This window comes from Ranitomeya imitator, chromosome 8, assembly GCF_032444005.1.
Source record: "Ranitomeya imitator isolate aRanImi1 chromosome 8, aRanImi1.pri, whole genome shotgun sequence".
Lineage (NCBI taxonomy): Eukaryota > Metazoa > Chordata > Amphibia > Anura > Dendrobatidae > Ranitomeya > Ranitomeya imitator.
Genome location: NC_091289.1, coordinates 204463599 through 204479071, shown reverse-complemented (window position 1 = coordinate 204479071; position 15473 = coordinate 204463599). Strand labels below are relative to the sequence as shown.

The window sequence follows — 15473 nt, the reverse complement described above, 5'->3', positions numbered from 1 at the left end:
CTGACGGAGACACGGCGCATGCGCTGCGCTCTGTGCCTTACGCCAGACCTAGCGGAGTCACGTGACTTCTACCTCCTGTCAGTGCTCTGCGCTCAGTGCTGACCGGGTCCCTGTGGCCCCAATGCTTATAGCGCACCAGCACTGCCATTCCTATTACTACATATATATATGGATATCGCTTCAGCTGTAGCCGCCTATTACGACGTGTACAGAAGCTGCTCTGGCCGCCACATTACATTCAGTAACAACTGTTCCCCCTTATTGATAATCTCCACAGCTCTCGTATAACTATATATACGGTAACAATTCTGCTCTTACAATGCTATACAGTAGGAGAGCTGGGTCTTATACTATAATGTGTACGGTAGCAGCACAGGGTGTGAGCGTAGATTGCGCTCATATTATAATACTTCCGGTAACAGCTGAGGCTCCCATATCCCGGTGATTGCTGCCCGCACTTTGTTGCCAGGGCTCATGGCACCGCCCTTTCGCCTCCTTCTCCATGGTAACGCATTCTGTCGAAACGGTCATCACCCAATCAGAAAATAGAGTTTTTAAACCAACCAATAGGAAGAAAAGAGCGCGGGCTTTAAACTGTTTGTACGGAAGCGTCGTCTCAGAAGTGCGCAGGGAGCGGAGGAGGCGTTATGGCCGCCCGGGTCACACGGGTGAGCGGTCGCCTCATTACCGCCCGGAGAGAAGCCGACACTTTCCTGTCGCTGATGACTCTTCTTCTTTTGCAGAACATGATGGCCAATGCGGAGAACAATGTGAAGAGCGGGGTGGTGGGGAAACGGCCGGTGGTCTCTAAGCCTGGCCTGCGCCCCCGCACCGCCCTGGGTGACATCGGGAACAAGGCCGAAACAAAGCTGCCGCTAAGAAAAGTAAGAATGCGTGTAATGTGGCCCCTGTGTGGGGCGAAAGCAATGGGGGGCGAGCGATGTGGCCCCCGTCTGTTGTCTGTGGGGTGCGATGTGGCCCCCGTCTGTGGGGGGAAACGATGGGGCGCGTGTAATGTGGCCCCCGTCTGTGGGGGGCGGGCGATGTGGCCCCCGTCTGTGGGGGGCGGGCGATGGGGCCCCCGTCTGTGGGGGGCGGGCGATGGGGCCCCCGTCTGTGGGGGGCGGGCGATGGGGGCCCCCGTCTGTGGGGGGCGGGCGATGGGGCCCCCGTCTGTGGGGGGCGGGCGATGGGGCCCCCGTCTGTGGGGGGCGGGCGATGGGGCCCCCGTCTGTGGGGGGCGGGCGATGGGGCCCCCGTCTGTGGGGGGCGGGCGATGGGGCCCCCGTCTGTGGGGGGCGGGCGATGGGGCCCCCGTCTGTGGGGGGCGGGCGATGGGGCCCCCGTCTGTGGGGGGCGGGCGATGGGGCCCCCGTCTGTGGGGGGCGGGCGATGGGGCCCCCGTCTGTGGGGGGCGGGCGATGGGGCCCCCGTCTGTGGGGGGCGGGCGATGGGGCCCCCGTCTGTGGGGGGCGGGCGATGGGGCCCCCGTCTGTGGGGGGCGGGCGATGGGGCCCCCGTCTGTTGGGTGTGGGGTGCGTCCGATGGGGCCCCCGTCTGTTGGCTGCGGGGTGCGAGCGATGTGGCCCCCGTCTGTTGGCTGCGGGGTGCGAGCGATGTGGCCCCCGTCTGTTGGCTGCGGGGTGCGAGCGATGTGGCCCCCGTCTGTTGGCTGCGGGGTGCGAGCGATGTGGCCCCCGTCTGTTGGCTGCGGGGTGCGTCCGATGTGGCCCCCGCCTGTTGGCTGCGGGGTGCGAGCGATGTGGCCCCCGTCTGTTGTCTGTGGGGTGCGTCCGATGTGGCCCCCGTCTGTTGTCTGTGGGGTGCGTCCGATGTGGCCCCCGTCTGTTGTCTGTGGGGTGCGTCCGATGTGGCCCCCGCCTGTTGGCTGCGGGGTGCGAGCGATGTGGCCCCCGCCTGTTGGCTGCGGGGTGCGAGCGATGTGGCCCCCGTCTGTTGGCTGCGGGGTGCGAGCGATGTGGCCCCCGTCTGTTGGCTGCGGGGTGCGAGCGATGTGGCCCCCGTCTGTTGGCTGCGGGGTGCGAGCGATGTGGCCCCCGTCTGTTGGCTGTGGGGTGCGTCCGATGTGGCCCCCGTCTGTTGGCTGCGGGGTGCGAGCGATGTGGCCCCCGTCTGTTGGCTGCGGGGTGCGAGCGATGTGGCCCCCGTCTGTTGGCTGCGGGGTGCGAGCGATGTGGCCCCCGTCTGTTGGCTGCAGGCAGCACTTGCCCTACTGACCGTATCACGCAGGGCGCAGACGTCTTATCTCACATGTCCTTTATGAAGATTTCCAGTCCTAACAAATCTTCCCACCAGAACCAGCTGTGCTGCACCGCTCCAGATCTGCACCATTAGGGGAAGTTCACACAGGACATTTTTGCTGCTTTATTTTTCTGCAGCAAAACCTGATCTTCTTGGCAGGAAAGAAGCTGTGGCAAAAGCGCAGGTTTAAGTGCGTGTTTGTTGTGGGTTTTTCTCTTTGTCCATGCTAATGTCCTTGACTTCTCGGCAGCAAATAATACCTGTATATTTTATTTTTTTTCCCAACACCCGTTCAAGTCAATGGGTAAAAAACGCTGAAAGAAGTGACAGCAGCGAAGCACAAATCCTGATCGAACAAAAACCCAATGTGTGCAGGAGATTGGAGGTCTCGTAGGCTCTGCTGGTAAAAAGCAGCAAAACCGCCCAGTGTGAACTCGCCTTAGTCCGCGCCAGCGCTGGTGTAGTGGCCTCATCGTCTCCATGGTGAATAGTGAGCGTCGTCCGTCCGCAGACCATAGATCTACTATAGGGAACCCCCGGAGATCTGATTGGGAGACCTGAGCGTCTCCGCACGTCACTGGTGTCCGGAGCCAATGGTTGGTTGCTGTACAAACTCATGGAGTCTTCTTGCTTTTCCATGTATAGTGTTTTGCCCGCTGTGGTGGCAGGTTGGCATCTCCCTGTAATGTACGTCAGTCCTTCATGAACCTTTCTAATGAGCTACAGACCATCTAGGCAATGCGGCCGCGCTCGGCATTAGGCGGCCAGGGCTGGGTGACACATCCAGAAGGGTGCCGAGTTTCTTTCCTCTGTTTCACTCCTGGTTTTGGCTGCAAATACTGATGTGAAATAGTTCAGTAACAGGACGCTGAGACCACGTGTGAGTGGGGGCTCCACTGACGCGCCAGGAGGGGTCACTGTGGGGGCTCCACTGATGCGCCAGGAGGGGTCACTGTGGGGGCTCCACTGATGCGCCAGGAGGGGTCACTGTGGGGGCTCCACTGATGCGCCAGGAGGGGTCACTGTGGGGGCTCCACTGACGCGCCAGGAGGGGTCACTGTGGGGGCTCCACTGACGCGCCAGGAGGGGTCACTGTGGGGGCTCCACTGACGCGCCAGGAGGGGTCACTGTGGGGGCTCCACTGACGCGCCAGGAGGGGTCACTGTGGGGGCTCCACTGACGCGCCAGGAGGGGTCACTGTGGGGGCTCCACTGACGCGCCAGGAGGGGTCACTGTGGGGGCTCCACTGACGCGCCAGGAGGGGTCACTGTGGGGGCTCCACTGACGCGCCAGGAGGGGTCACTGTGGGGGCTCCACTGACGCGCCAGGAGGGGTCACTGTGGGGGCTCCACTGACGCGCCAGGAGGGGTCACTGTGGGGGATATCCAGAGACCAGGTCCCATATTGGGCGTCATTCTTTACCTCCTGCTTCACAATGGCCGCTGTATTTATCAGGGCGACGATTTGGCCACAGAATACACCAGTGAATTAGGGTCCAGTATGACCGCACATCAGCTGCGCTATGGATCAATAGTGTTTTCTATTCACATTTTTAGATGTTTCTGGTGGGAATATTTGGACGAATTAATAATCTCAGTTTACATTTCAGGGCGTCTTATGTTAGTTACTAAATAACTTGTTTCTCAGGATGTAAAACCAGCGGTCAAAGTTGTCAAGAAAACGAAAACTGCGGAGAAGGTGCCTGAGCCAAAGACAGTGGAACGTGTCTGTCCAGAAGCTCCTCAGGTATGAAGCCCAGCGCGATGCTCTCACCGACTGTCAGTGGTCACTGGTTGTCCCGTGTGACTGGCCGGCAGATGCTGCTCCGAAGTGATGGCTTCCTCTCCCTGTAGGTAGAGCCCAGCTCCCCCAGCCCCATGGAGACGTCGGGGTGCCTCCCGGAGGAGCTGTGCCAGGCCTTCTCTGATGTCCTCATACAGGTGGAAGATGTGGATGCAGATGATGAAGGGAACCCCATGCTGTGCAGTGAATATGTGAAGGAAATCTATTCGTATCTCAGAAGCCTAGAGGTGAGGACCTGTTGGGAGCTGCTACAGAGGTAACTGCTCCTGTTCCTGTAATGGTCATGCAGCGGGGTGGGGGCAGTGTATATGGTGATATTTGCAGCGGGGTGGGGGCAGTGTATATGGTGATATTTGCAGCGGGGTGGGGGCAGTGTATATGGTGATATTTGCAGCGGGGTGGGGGCAGTGTATATGGTGATATTTGCAGCGGGGTGGGGGCAGTGTATATGGTGATATTTGCAGCAGGGTGGGGGCAGTGTATATGGTGATATTTGCAGCGGGGTGGGGGCAGTGTATATGGTGATATTTGCAGCGGGGTGGGGGCAGTGTATATGGTGATATTTGCAGCAGGGGTGGGTGCAGTGTATATGGTGATATTTGCAGCGGGGTGGGTGCAGTGTATATGGTGATATTTGCAGCGGGGTGGGGGCAGTGTATATGGTGATATTTGCAGCAGGGTGGGTGCAGTGTATATGGTGATATTTGCAGCGGGGTGGGGGCAGTGTATATGGTGATATTTGCAGCGGGGTGGGGGCAGTGTATATGGTGATATTTGCAGCAGGGTGGGTGCAGTGTATATGGTGATATTTGCAGCGGGGTGGGGGCAGTGTATATGGTGATATTTGCAGCAGGGTGGGTGCAGTGTATATGGTGATATTTGCAGCGGGGTGGGGGCAGTGTATATGGTGATATTTGCAGCGGGGTGGGGGCAGTGTATATGGTGATATTTGCAGCGGGGTGGGTGCAGTGTATATGGTGATATTTGCAGCGGGGTGGGGGCAGTGTATATGGTGATATTTGCAGCAGGGTGGGTGCAGTGTATATGGTGATATTTGCAGCGGGGTGGGGGCAGTGTATATGGTGATATTTGCAGCGGGGTGGGGGCAGTGTATATGGTGATATTTGCAGCGGGGTGGGGGCAGTGTATGGTGATATTTGCAGCGGGGTGGGGGCAGTGTATATGGTGATATTTGCAGCGGGGTGGGGGCAGTGTATATGGTGATATTTGCAGCAGGGTGGGTGCAGTGTATATGGTGATATTTGCAGCGGGGTGGGGGCAGTGTATATGGTGATATTTGCAGCGGGGTGGGGGCAGTGTATGGTGATATTTGCAGCGGGGTGGGGGCAGTGTATATGGTGATATTTGCAGCGGGGTGGGGGCAGTGTATATGGTGATATTTGCAGCGGGGTGGGTGCAGTGTGGTGTGGTGATATTTGCAGCGGGGTGGGGGCAGTGTATATGGTGAGATTTGCAGCGGGGTGGGTGCAGTGCATGTACTGGGATTATCTGGGTGCTGAACTTTGACTTCTCTGCCTGATGCATGTTGCATCTCCCCTCCTACAGTCATCTCATGAGTTCACGTCTTTCCTGACTGGTTGAATTTCTGCTCTGACCACTTTGTATTCAGTAGCACTTTTTTGGTCTTCTGCAGGACGCGCAGCCAGTGCGACCAAGCTATCTCCGGGGTCAGGAGGTGACTGGTAACATGCGGGCCATACTGATTGACTGGCTGGTCCAGGTCCAGATGAAGTTTCGGCTGCTGCAGGAGACGATGTTCATGACGGTTGGCATCATTGACCGATTCTTACAGGTGACTCTACTGTAGGACACTGACCCTACACCCTAATTATCAGATCTGTGTGACTAATGTCTGGTAACTGTGTGCAGGAGAATCCCGTACCTAAAAACCAGCTGCAGCTTGTTGGGGTGACTGCCATGTTTCTGGCTGCTAAGTATGAGGAAATGTACCCTCCGGAGATTGGAGACTTCACGTTTGTGACGGATCACACGTACACAAAGGCACAGATTAGAGAGATGGAAATGCACATCCTCCGAGTGTTGAAGTTTGCCATCGGAAGACCTCTGCCCCTGCACTTCCTCAGGAGGGCCTCCAAGGTCGGAGAGGTAAGGGCCAGCTATCAGTGCTGCTATGGCCCGTCGATGATCTGGTGGGTGATGGATCATTTGTGTGTGGGGGGATTGGGTGCATTCATGCCACCATATTGTATGGGAAGGCTCCATATACCATACTTGTCCTCAAGGATCCATCCCGTGAGCCTTCTGGGCTCCGCCCGACAATGTCGGCACACAGTGCAGAAGACAATCAATCCAGCAAATCAAACGAGGCTGAGCTTGGTTTTATTCGGCAATTTTTTATTTAGTTTTTATAGGTTGAACAACAAATAAGCATTACAATCATAACATACAATGCAGCAAGGTGCCCTGATGTGAATACACTTAAGCAGCTACAAAAATTATAAAACTGGCACAAAATGGGCATCAAAGTGGGCACCGAAGGGCGTTAATCAAAGGGTTAAATGACTTTGGGCCACGATCACACTAAAAATACATAGTGATGCCTTGCATCAAACCCAGGTCCCTCCAGCCTGGCCCAAATGGGTTCTGGGCATCAAAGTGGGCAAACAGCCTTTTCTCAGTCGCCCATGACGGCACTACCAGAGAGGGAATCCGCCCTTCAGGGACAGGAAACCTACAGGATAAAGAGGGCGGTACCTCTCTCCTGCGTCAGTTTGGTTTCCTGTCCCTGACAGGGAACCCTCTAGGATCGGTACCTGAGATCCGGAGCCGACCAGTCGACCTATGACGGCGCGGAGGCCCCTGTTACGGCTGGCGCGGTGTCCGACGCCGCCACTGCTGGGACCGATGGGGCTGCAGAGTGCGCGGAGGGAAGCGCGGCCGCCTCCCCGGATTGGGGTAGGGGCTCCAGGGACCCGGTGTGCCTCGGCGACGCAGAGGCACTTCCTGATTCGGAGCGGTAGCATGGTGTGTGTGAGAGCACCAAGATGGCTGCCGCACCGGATATAGAAATGCTAATTCCGGGTCCCGGGCAGAGCGCGCATGCGCAGTGAACCAAGGGGGATCAGCGCTTCACTGGAACGCAGCCCTGGAGGAAATATGGCTATTTAAAGATCGCTGTGGAGTCGCTCTTTGCTGCATGCAGTCCTAATAATGGCGGACAGCGATCAGCAGCTCCAGCTGGCGCAGCCCTTGCAGCAGCGTCACCACCAGCGCAAGCCAGATGACCAAAAGAAAAGGTCCTCTGCAGGCACCCGCAGTACCCACTCCAGCAGCCATTCCACGCCGTGGAGTAAAGCCTCCAATATGGTTAACCAGCCGACGCCATCGACTTCGGATCTCATACAGGACCCTATACCTCCTCCAGAACCGGTACCTGTGGCTGTGCAAGGTGGGTGAGTGATCTTCGTGAAAGTTCACCAAATAATTGGAGTCACCCTTTTCCGTTTATTTTTAGGCAAGAAAAAGAACTGAGAAAACTAAGAATAGCCCCTTATGCAGTGAACCCCTGTTGCAAAACTGGGATAAGAAATTGTGCGGTTCCTGTATAGGACAAGTCCTTTGTGAAGAAACCCCTAGTTTTGCCTCTGAATTACGATCTAATAAGATCAGAGGTGGAAACAGCATTTAAATCTCTTAAAGGGGAAGGGGTCAAGGAGAAAACACCTGTGCCCTATTCTCACTCCGCTTCTTCTAGTTCTGAGGGGGATGCTTCAGACACACGGTTCCTCCTTGGATTCTGAGAGCGGAGGCTGCCACTGCTTCCCCTTAGACGAAGTAGATGCCCTTGTAAAGGCCGTAAGATCAACCATGGGGGTCATAGATCCACGTCCTGACAAAACCGTACAGGACATTATGGTTGGGGGGCCTGGGCCAGAAAAGATGTAGTCTTTCCACTTAATGAAAATGTTCAAGCCTTAATTAAAAGGGAATGGGAGAGACCAGAAAGAGAAAAATTCATCCGTGCCCTCCCTTAAAAGGAAATATCCCTTCGAGGAAGAGGCTTCTACGTCATGGGACATGGCACCCAAACTTGACGTAGCAGTAGCCAAAGCGTCAAAAAAATTCGCATTGCCCTTTGAGGACATGGGAACTCTGAAAGATCCCCTTGATAAAAGAGCTGATACCTTCCGGGGCCTGGGAATCAGCAGGGGGATGTCTAAGGCCTGCAATAGCAGCCGCATGTACTTCCAGATCTTTAATGATTTGGATAGACAACTTGGAGAAACAACTAAGAGACTGGGTATCCAGACATAAAATGATTGAATCAATTCCCATGACTAGAGGGGCGGCAGCGTTTTTGGCAGATTCATCAGCCGATTCAATCAAGCTTACTTCAAAATCAGCAGCCTTATCTAATGCAGCTCGTAGGACGCTATGGCTAAAAAGTTGGCCGGGCGACCTACAGACTAAACAAAAACTCTGTTCAATCCCATGTGAGGGGAAATTTTTGTTTGGGGAAACCCTAGATGACATTTTACAAAAAGTCGGGGATAAGAAGGGGTTCCCTAACCTAGCCACACCATTTGTTAAGCGGCCCTTTCGGAGTAGGAAGTTTTTCCGGAGACATCCCCCAAGGGAACAGAACAGATGGGATGATGGGAGAAGGAGGGATGGGGGCTTCCTCTTTGGTAATTCCCCAAGAGATTTAAAAAAAAAAAACCCTAAGTGACACCTCCGCCAGGGTGGGAGGGAGATTGTCTCAATACCTTCCAGCCTGGGAAAAAATTTCAACCAATACTTGGATTTTAAATTTGATAAAGATGGGACTTCAAATACTTTACCTCCATGCCTCCCCAAAACTGTGGTCACCCCACTAAAACCCTCACCTCAGCAACAACAAGCCTTGGAACAAGAAATTTCAAAGCGTATAATCAAAGATGTGATCTAAGAAGTTCCCCTACTAGAAAGAGGCAAAGGGTTCTTTTCCCCACTATTTCTGGTCCCAAAACCGGATGGTTCTTTCCGCACAATAATAAATTTACGAAAACTAAACAGTTATGTAAAAAAATCAATCCTTCAAAATGGAATCAATAAAATCAACAATAAAAAAACCTGTTTCCGAATTGCTTCATGATAGTGTTAGTACGCGTCGCTGAGATCCATCACATCCCCATCCACAAAAATGCCCAGAAATACCTCAGACTAGCGGTAGTCATGGGAGGAGAAATAAAACAATACCAGTACAAGGCCCTTCCATTTGGCATTTCGGTAGCACCTCGTATATTTACCAAATTGGTAGCGGAAATGATGGCCCACATACGAGAAAAAGACATTCTAATACCATACTTGGACGACTTCCTAATTGTCAGCAACTCAGCCCAACACTGTCGCCAGCAATGCGACAGAGTAGTAAAAACTAACGGAGTTAGGCTGGCTCCTAAAGCTCCAAAAGTCAAAACTAGAACCGACCAGGGTTCAAGAGTCTTTGGGCCTAACTTTGGACTCGATAACAGGAATGTCGTCTTCCAGACCAGAAAAAAAAACATAAAATATCAAATCTTGTGTCCAGAGCTCGCTCAAACCCTCATAACCCTGAGAGGGGCGATGTCACTGCTGGGGTCCCTTTCTGCTTGTCTCCCAGCAATACAGTGGGCACAAATTCACACGAGGGACCTCCAGTGGGATATTCTGAGGAATCGGGTTACACTGGGGGGACACCTAGAAGGACACATGACTCTAAATTCAAACACTATTCGTTCCCTAGCCTGGTGGTTAGATTCCAACAACCTATCAAAGGGGGTTCCGTGGGTAATAGACATATCTCGGATAGTTACCACGGATGCCAGTCCCACGGGGTGGGGAGCTCACCTGGACGACAGTATCACTCAGGGAGTCTGGACAGATCAAGAATACGAGGTATCCTCAAATCAAAAAGAACTTTGGGCAGGAAGTCACGCTCTATCATATTTTCTTCCCAGCCTGCAGGGGCTTCATGTCCGGGTTTTTTCGGACAATCAGGTAGTGGTAGCCTACCTGAACCATCAGGGGGGGACCAGATCCCAAGCCCTAATGAAAGCCACTTCCCAGATCTTGACCTTAGCAGAAGACCACTTCCTATCCCTCTCTGCGCTACATATAAAAGGGGGTAGAGAACCAAAAAGCCGACTTCTTAAGCCGTACGCGGTTAAAAAGGGGAATGGGCGCTGAACCAAAGCATCTTCGATCGGATCACCAAAATCTGGGGGGTCCCTGCAATAGATCTCTTTGCCAGTGCAGAAAACAGGAAAGTAAGGGAATTTTGTTCTCTGAACCCCAGAGGGGGCCCTCGGGCTCTGGATGCATTCACGATCCCCTGGACTCAGGGTCTGGCATACGCGTTTCCCCCTCACATTCTTATTCCGGCAGTTCTACGGAAAATCAGACAGGACAGGGCGAGAATCATCCTAATAGCCCCCTTCTGGCCCAAAAGGGCCTGGTTTTCCTGGCTGAGAATTCTATCGGTCTCCGATCCCTGGGTTCTCCCGGACCTTCCGAACCTCTTATCACAGGGACTGGTGTTCCACCCTCAGTCAGCAAACCTCCACTTGACAGCGTGGAACTTGAAACGTCACTACTAAGGGCAAGGGGCTTTTCAGATCATTTAGTGTCTACACTATTTAAAAAGTAGAAAGTCAGTAACAACTAAAATCTACGGTAAGACCTGGAAAAAGTTTGTCCACCTCTGGGGTAAAACTACAAGATGGGGTCCCAGTGGTCAAAATATTAGAATTTCTGCAGAAAGGTTTGGATATGAGCCTCTTGGTGAGCACCTTAAAAGTGCTTTGACATCTGCCTGTAGAATTAGTGACCTCCAGGCTCTATCTGCGAACCCTCCATTCACGCAAATCATGGATGATAGGGTAATACTAAAAACAGACCCCGCTTATCTACCCAAGGTTGCTTCCAATTTCCACAGGTCCCAAGAAATAATTCTTCCTTCCTTTTGCCCAAACCCTAAAAATAAGAGGAAAGGTTCCACACATTAGATGTGAGAAGGTGTTTAATACATTACTTATACTCACAGTATAGGAAGGAAGGGTCTCTTTATCTGTTTTCAGGGACCTAGGAAAGGACTCAAAGCCTCCAAAAGCACTATAGCTCGCTGGGTAACTGATGCGATAGCCTTGGCGTACTCATCCACGGGGAACGCAGTTCCTGAGGGGCTCAAGGCGCACTCTACAAGAGCCATGGCGACCTCCTGGGCCGAAAGGTCGGAGGTACCAATAGATCAAATCTGTAAGGCGGCCACCTGGTCATCACCTTCAACCTTCTTTAGGCACTACCGCTTAGACCTGGCCTCTTCATCTGACCTAACCTTCGGAAGAAGGGTCTTGCAGGCGGTGGTCCCTCCCTAAGCAATGATCTCTGTAATTCTCTCTGTGGTGCTGTCATGGGCGACTGAGAATAGAGTAGTTACTTACCGATAACGGTATTTCTCAGAGCCCATGACAGCACCTGCTTATTCCCCCCCCTCATCACGTGTGCGGTGAGCACCTTTATTATACGGAATGTGTTTCTAATTTAGACACGGTGTAACCCTGATAAGTATTTTGTTAAAATTGTATATTTTCCTGTTGTCACTAACCTGGAGGACCTCCGATGCTCTGTAAACCAAACTGACGCAGGAGAGAGGTGCCGCCCTTTTTATCCTGTAGGTTTCCTGTCCCTGAAGGGCAGATCCCCTCTCTGGTGATGCTGTCATGGGCTCTGAGAAATACTGTTACCGGTAAGTAACTACGCTTTTTTCACAGACTTCAATAAGTAACTGATCATTTTAGGGGTTAAATGACCTCAGTGGCAGAAGGCTATTTAACACTTAAAAAACATCTGTTACTTATTCAAATCTGTGAAAATCTGCGGTTTGCCCACTTTGATGCCAATTCTGATGCCCAGAACCCATTTGGGCCAGGCTGGAGGGACCTTGGTTTGATACAGGGCATCACTATCTGTGTATTCTTAGTATGAGAGTAGCCCAAAGTCATTTAACCCTTTGATTAACGCCCTTTGGTGCCCACTTTTGTGTCTGTTTTATAGTTTTTGTAGCTGTTGTAGGCTGGGTTCCCATTGCGTTATGGGAAAGCGCTTAACGGACAGCGTTGCACGGCGAAATTAACGCTGTGCAACGCGTCCGTTAGCGCGCCCATTCATGGCAATGGGAACGCGCAGCACTAGCGCGTGCCATGTTCAGCACGCGCTAGCGACGCGCCGGTGTTTCCTGGCGCGCCGCGGACGTTACCGCGACCCCAGGACGCGGCCCCATTAAAAACATTGCGTTAGCGCAACCCGCTAGCGCTAAACGGGTTGCACTAACGCAATGTGACCCTAGCCTAAGTGTGTTCACATCAGGGCGCCTCGCTGCAGTGTATGTTATTATTGTGATACTTATTTGTTAAACCTATAAAAAAGAAAACTGCTGAAAATAAGAGACCAACTTCAGCCTCGTACAAATCGATAGAATATATATTTAATACTACTTGGTGTCTGGATGTTGAGCATTAAAGGGAACCTGTCCCCCCCTCTCAGGCTTTTGTAACTAAGAGCCACTTGTGCTGCACTCCTGCTGCTTTCTGACAAGGTGGCTCTTAGTTCGGGTCCCTGGCACTGCTGCGATAATCGCTTTTGAAATTTGTCCCTCATACCTGTGAAAGAGTCCGGGGGGGGGGCAGGTCTCTCCCCTTAATCCAGACGCCTCACATCTGTCACTCATGGCCTCTTCACATCGCCTCCTCTTCCTTCAGTAGCGTCCCCACCGCCTGCGCTGTAAGTTCGAAGGGCAGTGCAACTGCGCATGCCCAAAGAAAAAAAAAAAACGGCGAAGAGGAGGCGGTGTGCAGAGGTCATGAGTGACAGATGTGAGGTGTCTGGATTAAGGGGAGACACCTGCCCCCCGGACTATTTCACAGTATGAGGGACAAATTTCAAAAGCGATTATCGCAGCAGTGCCAGGGACCAGAACTAAGAGCCACCTCGTCAGAAAGTAGCATTGGTGCAGCACAAGTGGCTCTTAGTTACAAACGCCTGAGCGGGGGGGGACAGGTTCCCTTTAATTCCTGGCTCATGTAGGCCTGTATCGTAAATCTAGCTGCTCACACTTAGTTTTCTGAAGGTTGAGAACGAGGCATACAGTTAGACTCCTGACTGACCTTGGTGATTGCTCATTTTAGCAATGTCTTCATGTTTTATGATGAAATGCTAGATGAGTGAACTGCAGATCCATAGGATGAATATATGTAATAATGCTGGGCTGTTGGCTAGATTGCAGCAGTGTATTGAGTGCACTGCTCGCTGACCACTGTATACAGCAGGGGCCGGAGATCACAGAGCTTAGCGTAGTGGGTGCGTGGCGGCCCAGGGTAGTGGGTGCGTGGCGGCCCAGGGTAGTGGGTGCGTGGCGGCCCAGGGTAGTGGGTGCGTGGCGGCTGTGCGTCTCCTCGTGGACTACACACCCTAAAGCTGCGGAGGCAAAGCTTCCTCATGGCTTCAGAGGGAAGCGGTGGCACTGAAGGTGGCTGTGCTTACCAACTATTGGAAACTGCTTGCAAGCACCGCTGCTAACTGTAATGATGGGTGGCACCTTGGCTAATGAGAGGAACAAGTCACTTTTTTGTATACTTTGTTCTCCTCTAAAGTAAAACATTGCAAAGTATACAGTGTCTTTTGGGGGTCGGCTCGTGGTGATGCTATAGGAGTAGGAGGGATGGAGTCAGTTTTAGGACTCTTCATTCTTGGACCTTTCCCGCTCTCTCTAGGTCACGGCCGAGCAGCACAGTTTGGCAAAGTATCTGATGGAGCTGGTCATGGTTGACTATGAGATGGTGCACTACCCGCCCTCACAGATCGCTGCTGCTGCCTCCTGCTTGTCCCTCAAGGTCTTCAGTGCTGGTGACTGGGTAAGTTTGGTGTTTTTCTGCCTTGACCCTTGTGCCACTCCATACTCAGCGGTGACTTGTTCTCCTCAGACCGTGACCCTGCAGCACTACACGGCATACAACGAAGAGGCATTGCTGCCCGTCATGCAGCACATGGCCAAGAATGTGGTGAGGGTGAACAAGGGCCTTACCAAACACCTGGTAAGATGAGGCGGTCGCCTGTCTGGATGGCTTACAGGGATGGCCCCACTTCTAGGTTTGGGTTGTAATCTTAGTTTATGGTTCGGATTGTCATTTGAGGATATAAGATCAGTATGTGGGGAAGGAATCCAAGGAGCTGTGCAGTAATGGTGCCATACTGGAGGGTGTGTGAGACTAACCGCTGCCATTGTCATCCGGAGACTTCAATCAGTTGGCAGATTAAATCACAATTTCAGATTTTGTTTTTTCTTTAGAGATTTGCATAAAACTGGACTTTAATAATCTTCCTTCTTGTTTAGACGGTGAAGAATAAATATGGCAGCAGCAAACAGATGAAGATTAGTGGCCTTCCCCAGCTGCGGTCAGAGGTGGTGTTGCAGATGGCGCGCCCGCTGCTTTCCTAGCTCTGCACACGCTTCTCGTGGTCGCCCTTTCCTTTGCTGCTTGTAAATAGTCTTTGCTTTTAATAAAGTTCCTCTTTTTAGATGTTCTGGTTGTTCGTCGCCTTTTTCCTCTGGACGATGAGTCGCCAATATCTGGATGTGGTTACAGCGGTGTTTTGGCTGCTTTGCTTGGGCTCTCCTCATTCTTCATAGGTTGTCATTTTAACAAGCCAGATTTCTGCTGGTTATTGGGTGGACAAGGTCAAGATGAGACTGATGGTACCGACAGCCGTAAAAAGAGCAATCGCAGGTGATCTGGGACAGCCTCCTGGTGCAGATACAAGATGGCTCACAATGCTCAGTCTTCAGGGGCCGGTTACAAGTCATCTGTGCTGAATCCTTGACTCTGCACACTTTCTTTTTTTTTTTTTTCCCAAGGGTAACCAAAACAAATGCACCCCCAAAATATGTAATGCAATTTTCTCCTGAACATGCTAATTCCAAACCCCCCCCCCCCCCCCCCTATTTATGGAGAAAAAAACCACTGTTTAGGCGCTTGCAAGGGAAGGAGAGCTGTTTGGCTTCAACCTGAAATTGAGCTCAGACACCATGTTGTGTTTGGGGAGCCCCTGATGTGCCTGAACAGTGGAACAATCCTCCACCCCACAAGTAACCCTGTTTTAAAAACTAGACATTCGTACACCCCAACCCCCGCTTAACCGCGAACTTATCTAGATATGTGGCAAGCATGTTGAACCCCCAAGTGCTTCATGGAAGTTTATAATGTAGCACCGTGAAAAAATAAATATATATCCTGGTCAACAATCCTGACAGCACCATGAAGGACATCCTTTCTGGGACAGGAGACTAGGTTAAAAGGACCCTCCCTTCTCAATCAAGGTAAGGATAGGAATGACGAGAGAAGAGATCCAGC

General features: G+C 52.4%; 1 protein-coding gene across 1 annotated transcript; it reads left to right on the top strand.

Annotated features, from left to right (window-relative positions):
- Positions 1–96: 96 nt before the first annotated feature.
- LOC138647073 (G2/mitotic-specific cyclin-B1-like) lies at positions 97–14646 on the top strand. The gene is made up of 9 exons (XM_069735889.1): positions 97–668; positions 744–884; positions 3910–4008; positions 4116–4292; positions 5720–5878; positions 5956–6192; positions 13836–13976; positions 14046–14156; positions 14456–14646. The coding sequence occupies exons 1-9, from the start codon at positions 648–650 to the stop codon at positions 14558–14560; spliced, it is 1191 nt and encodes a 396-aa protein (XP_069591990.1). The 5' UTR covers positions 97–647; the 3' UTR covers positions 14561–14646.
- Positions 14647–15473: the final 827 nt, after the last annotated feature.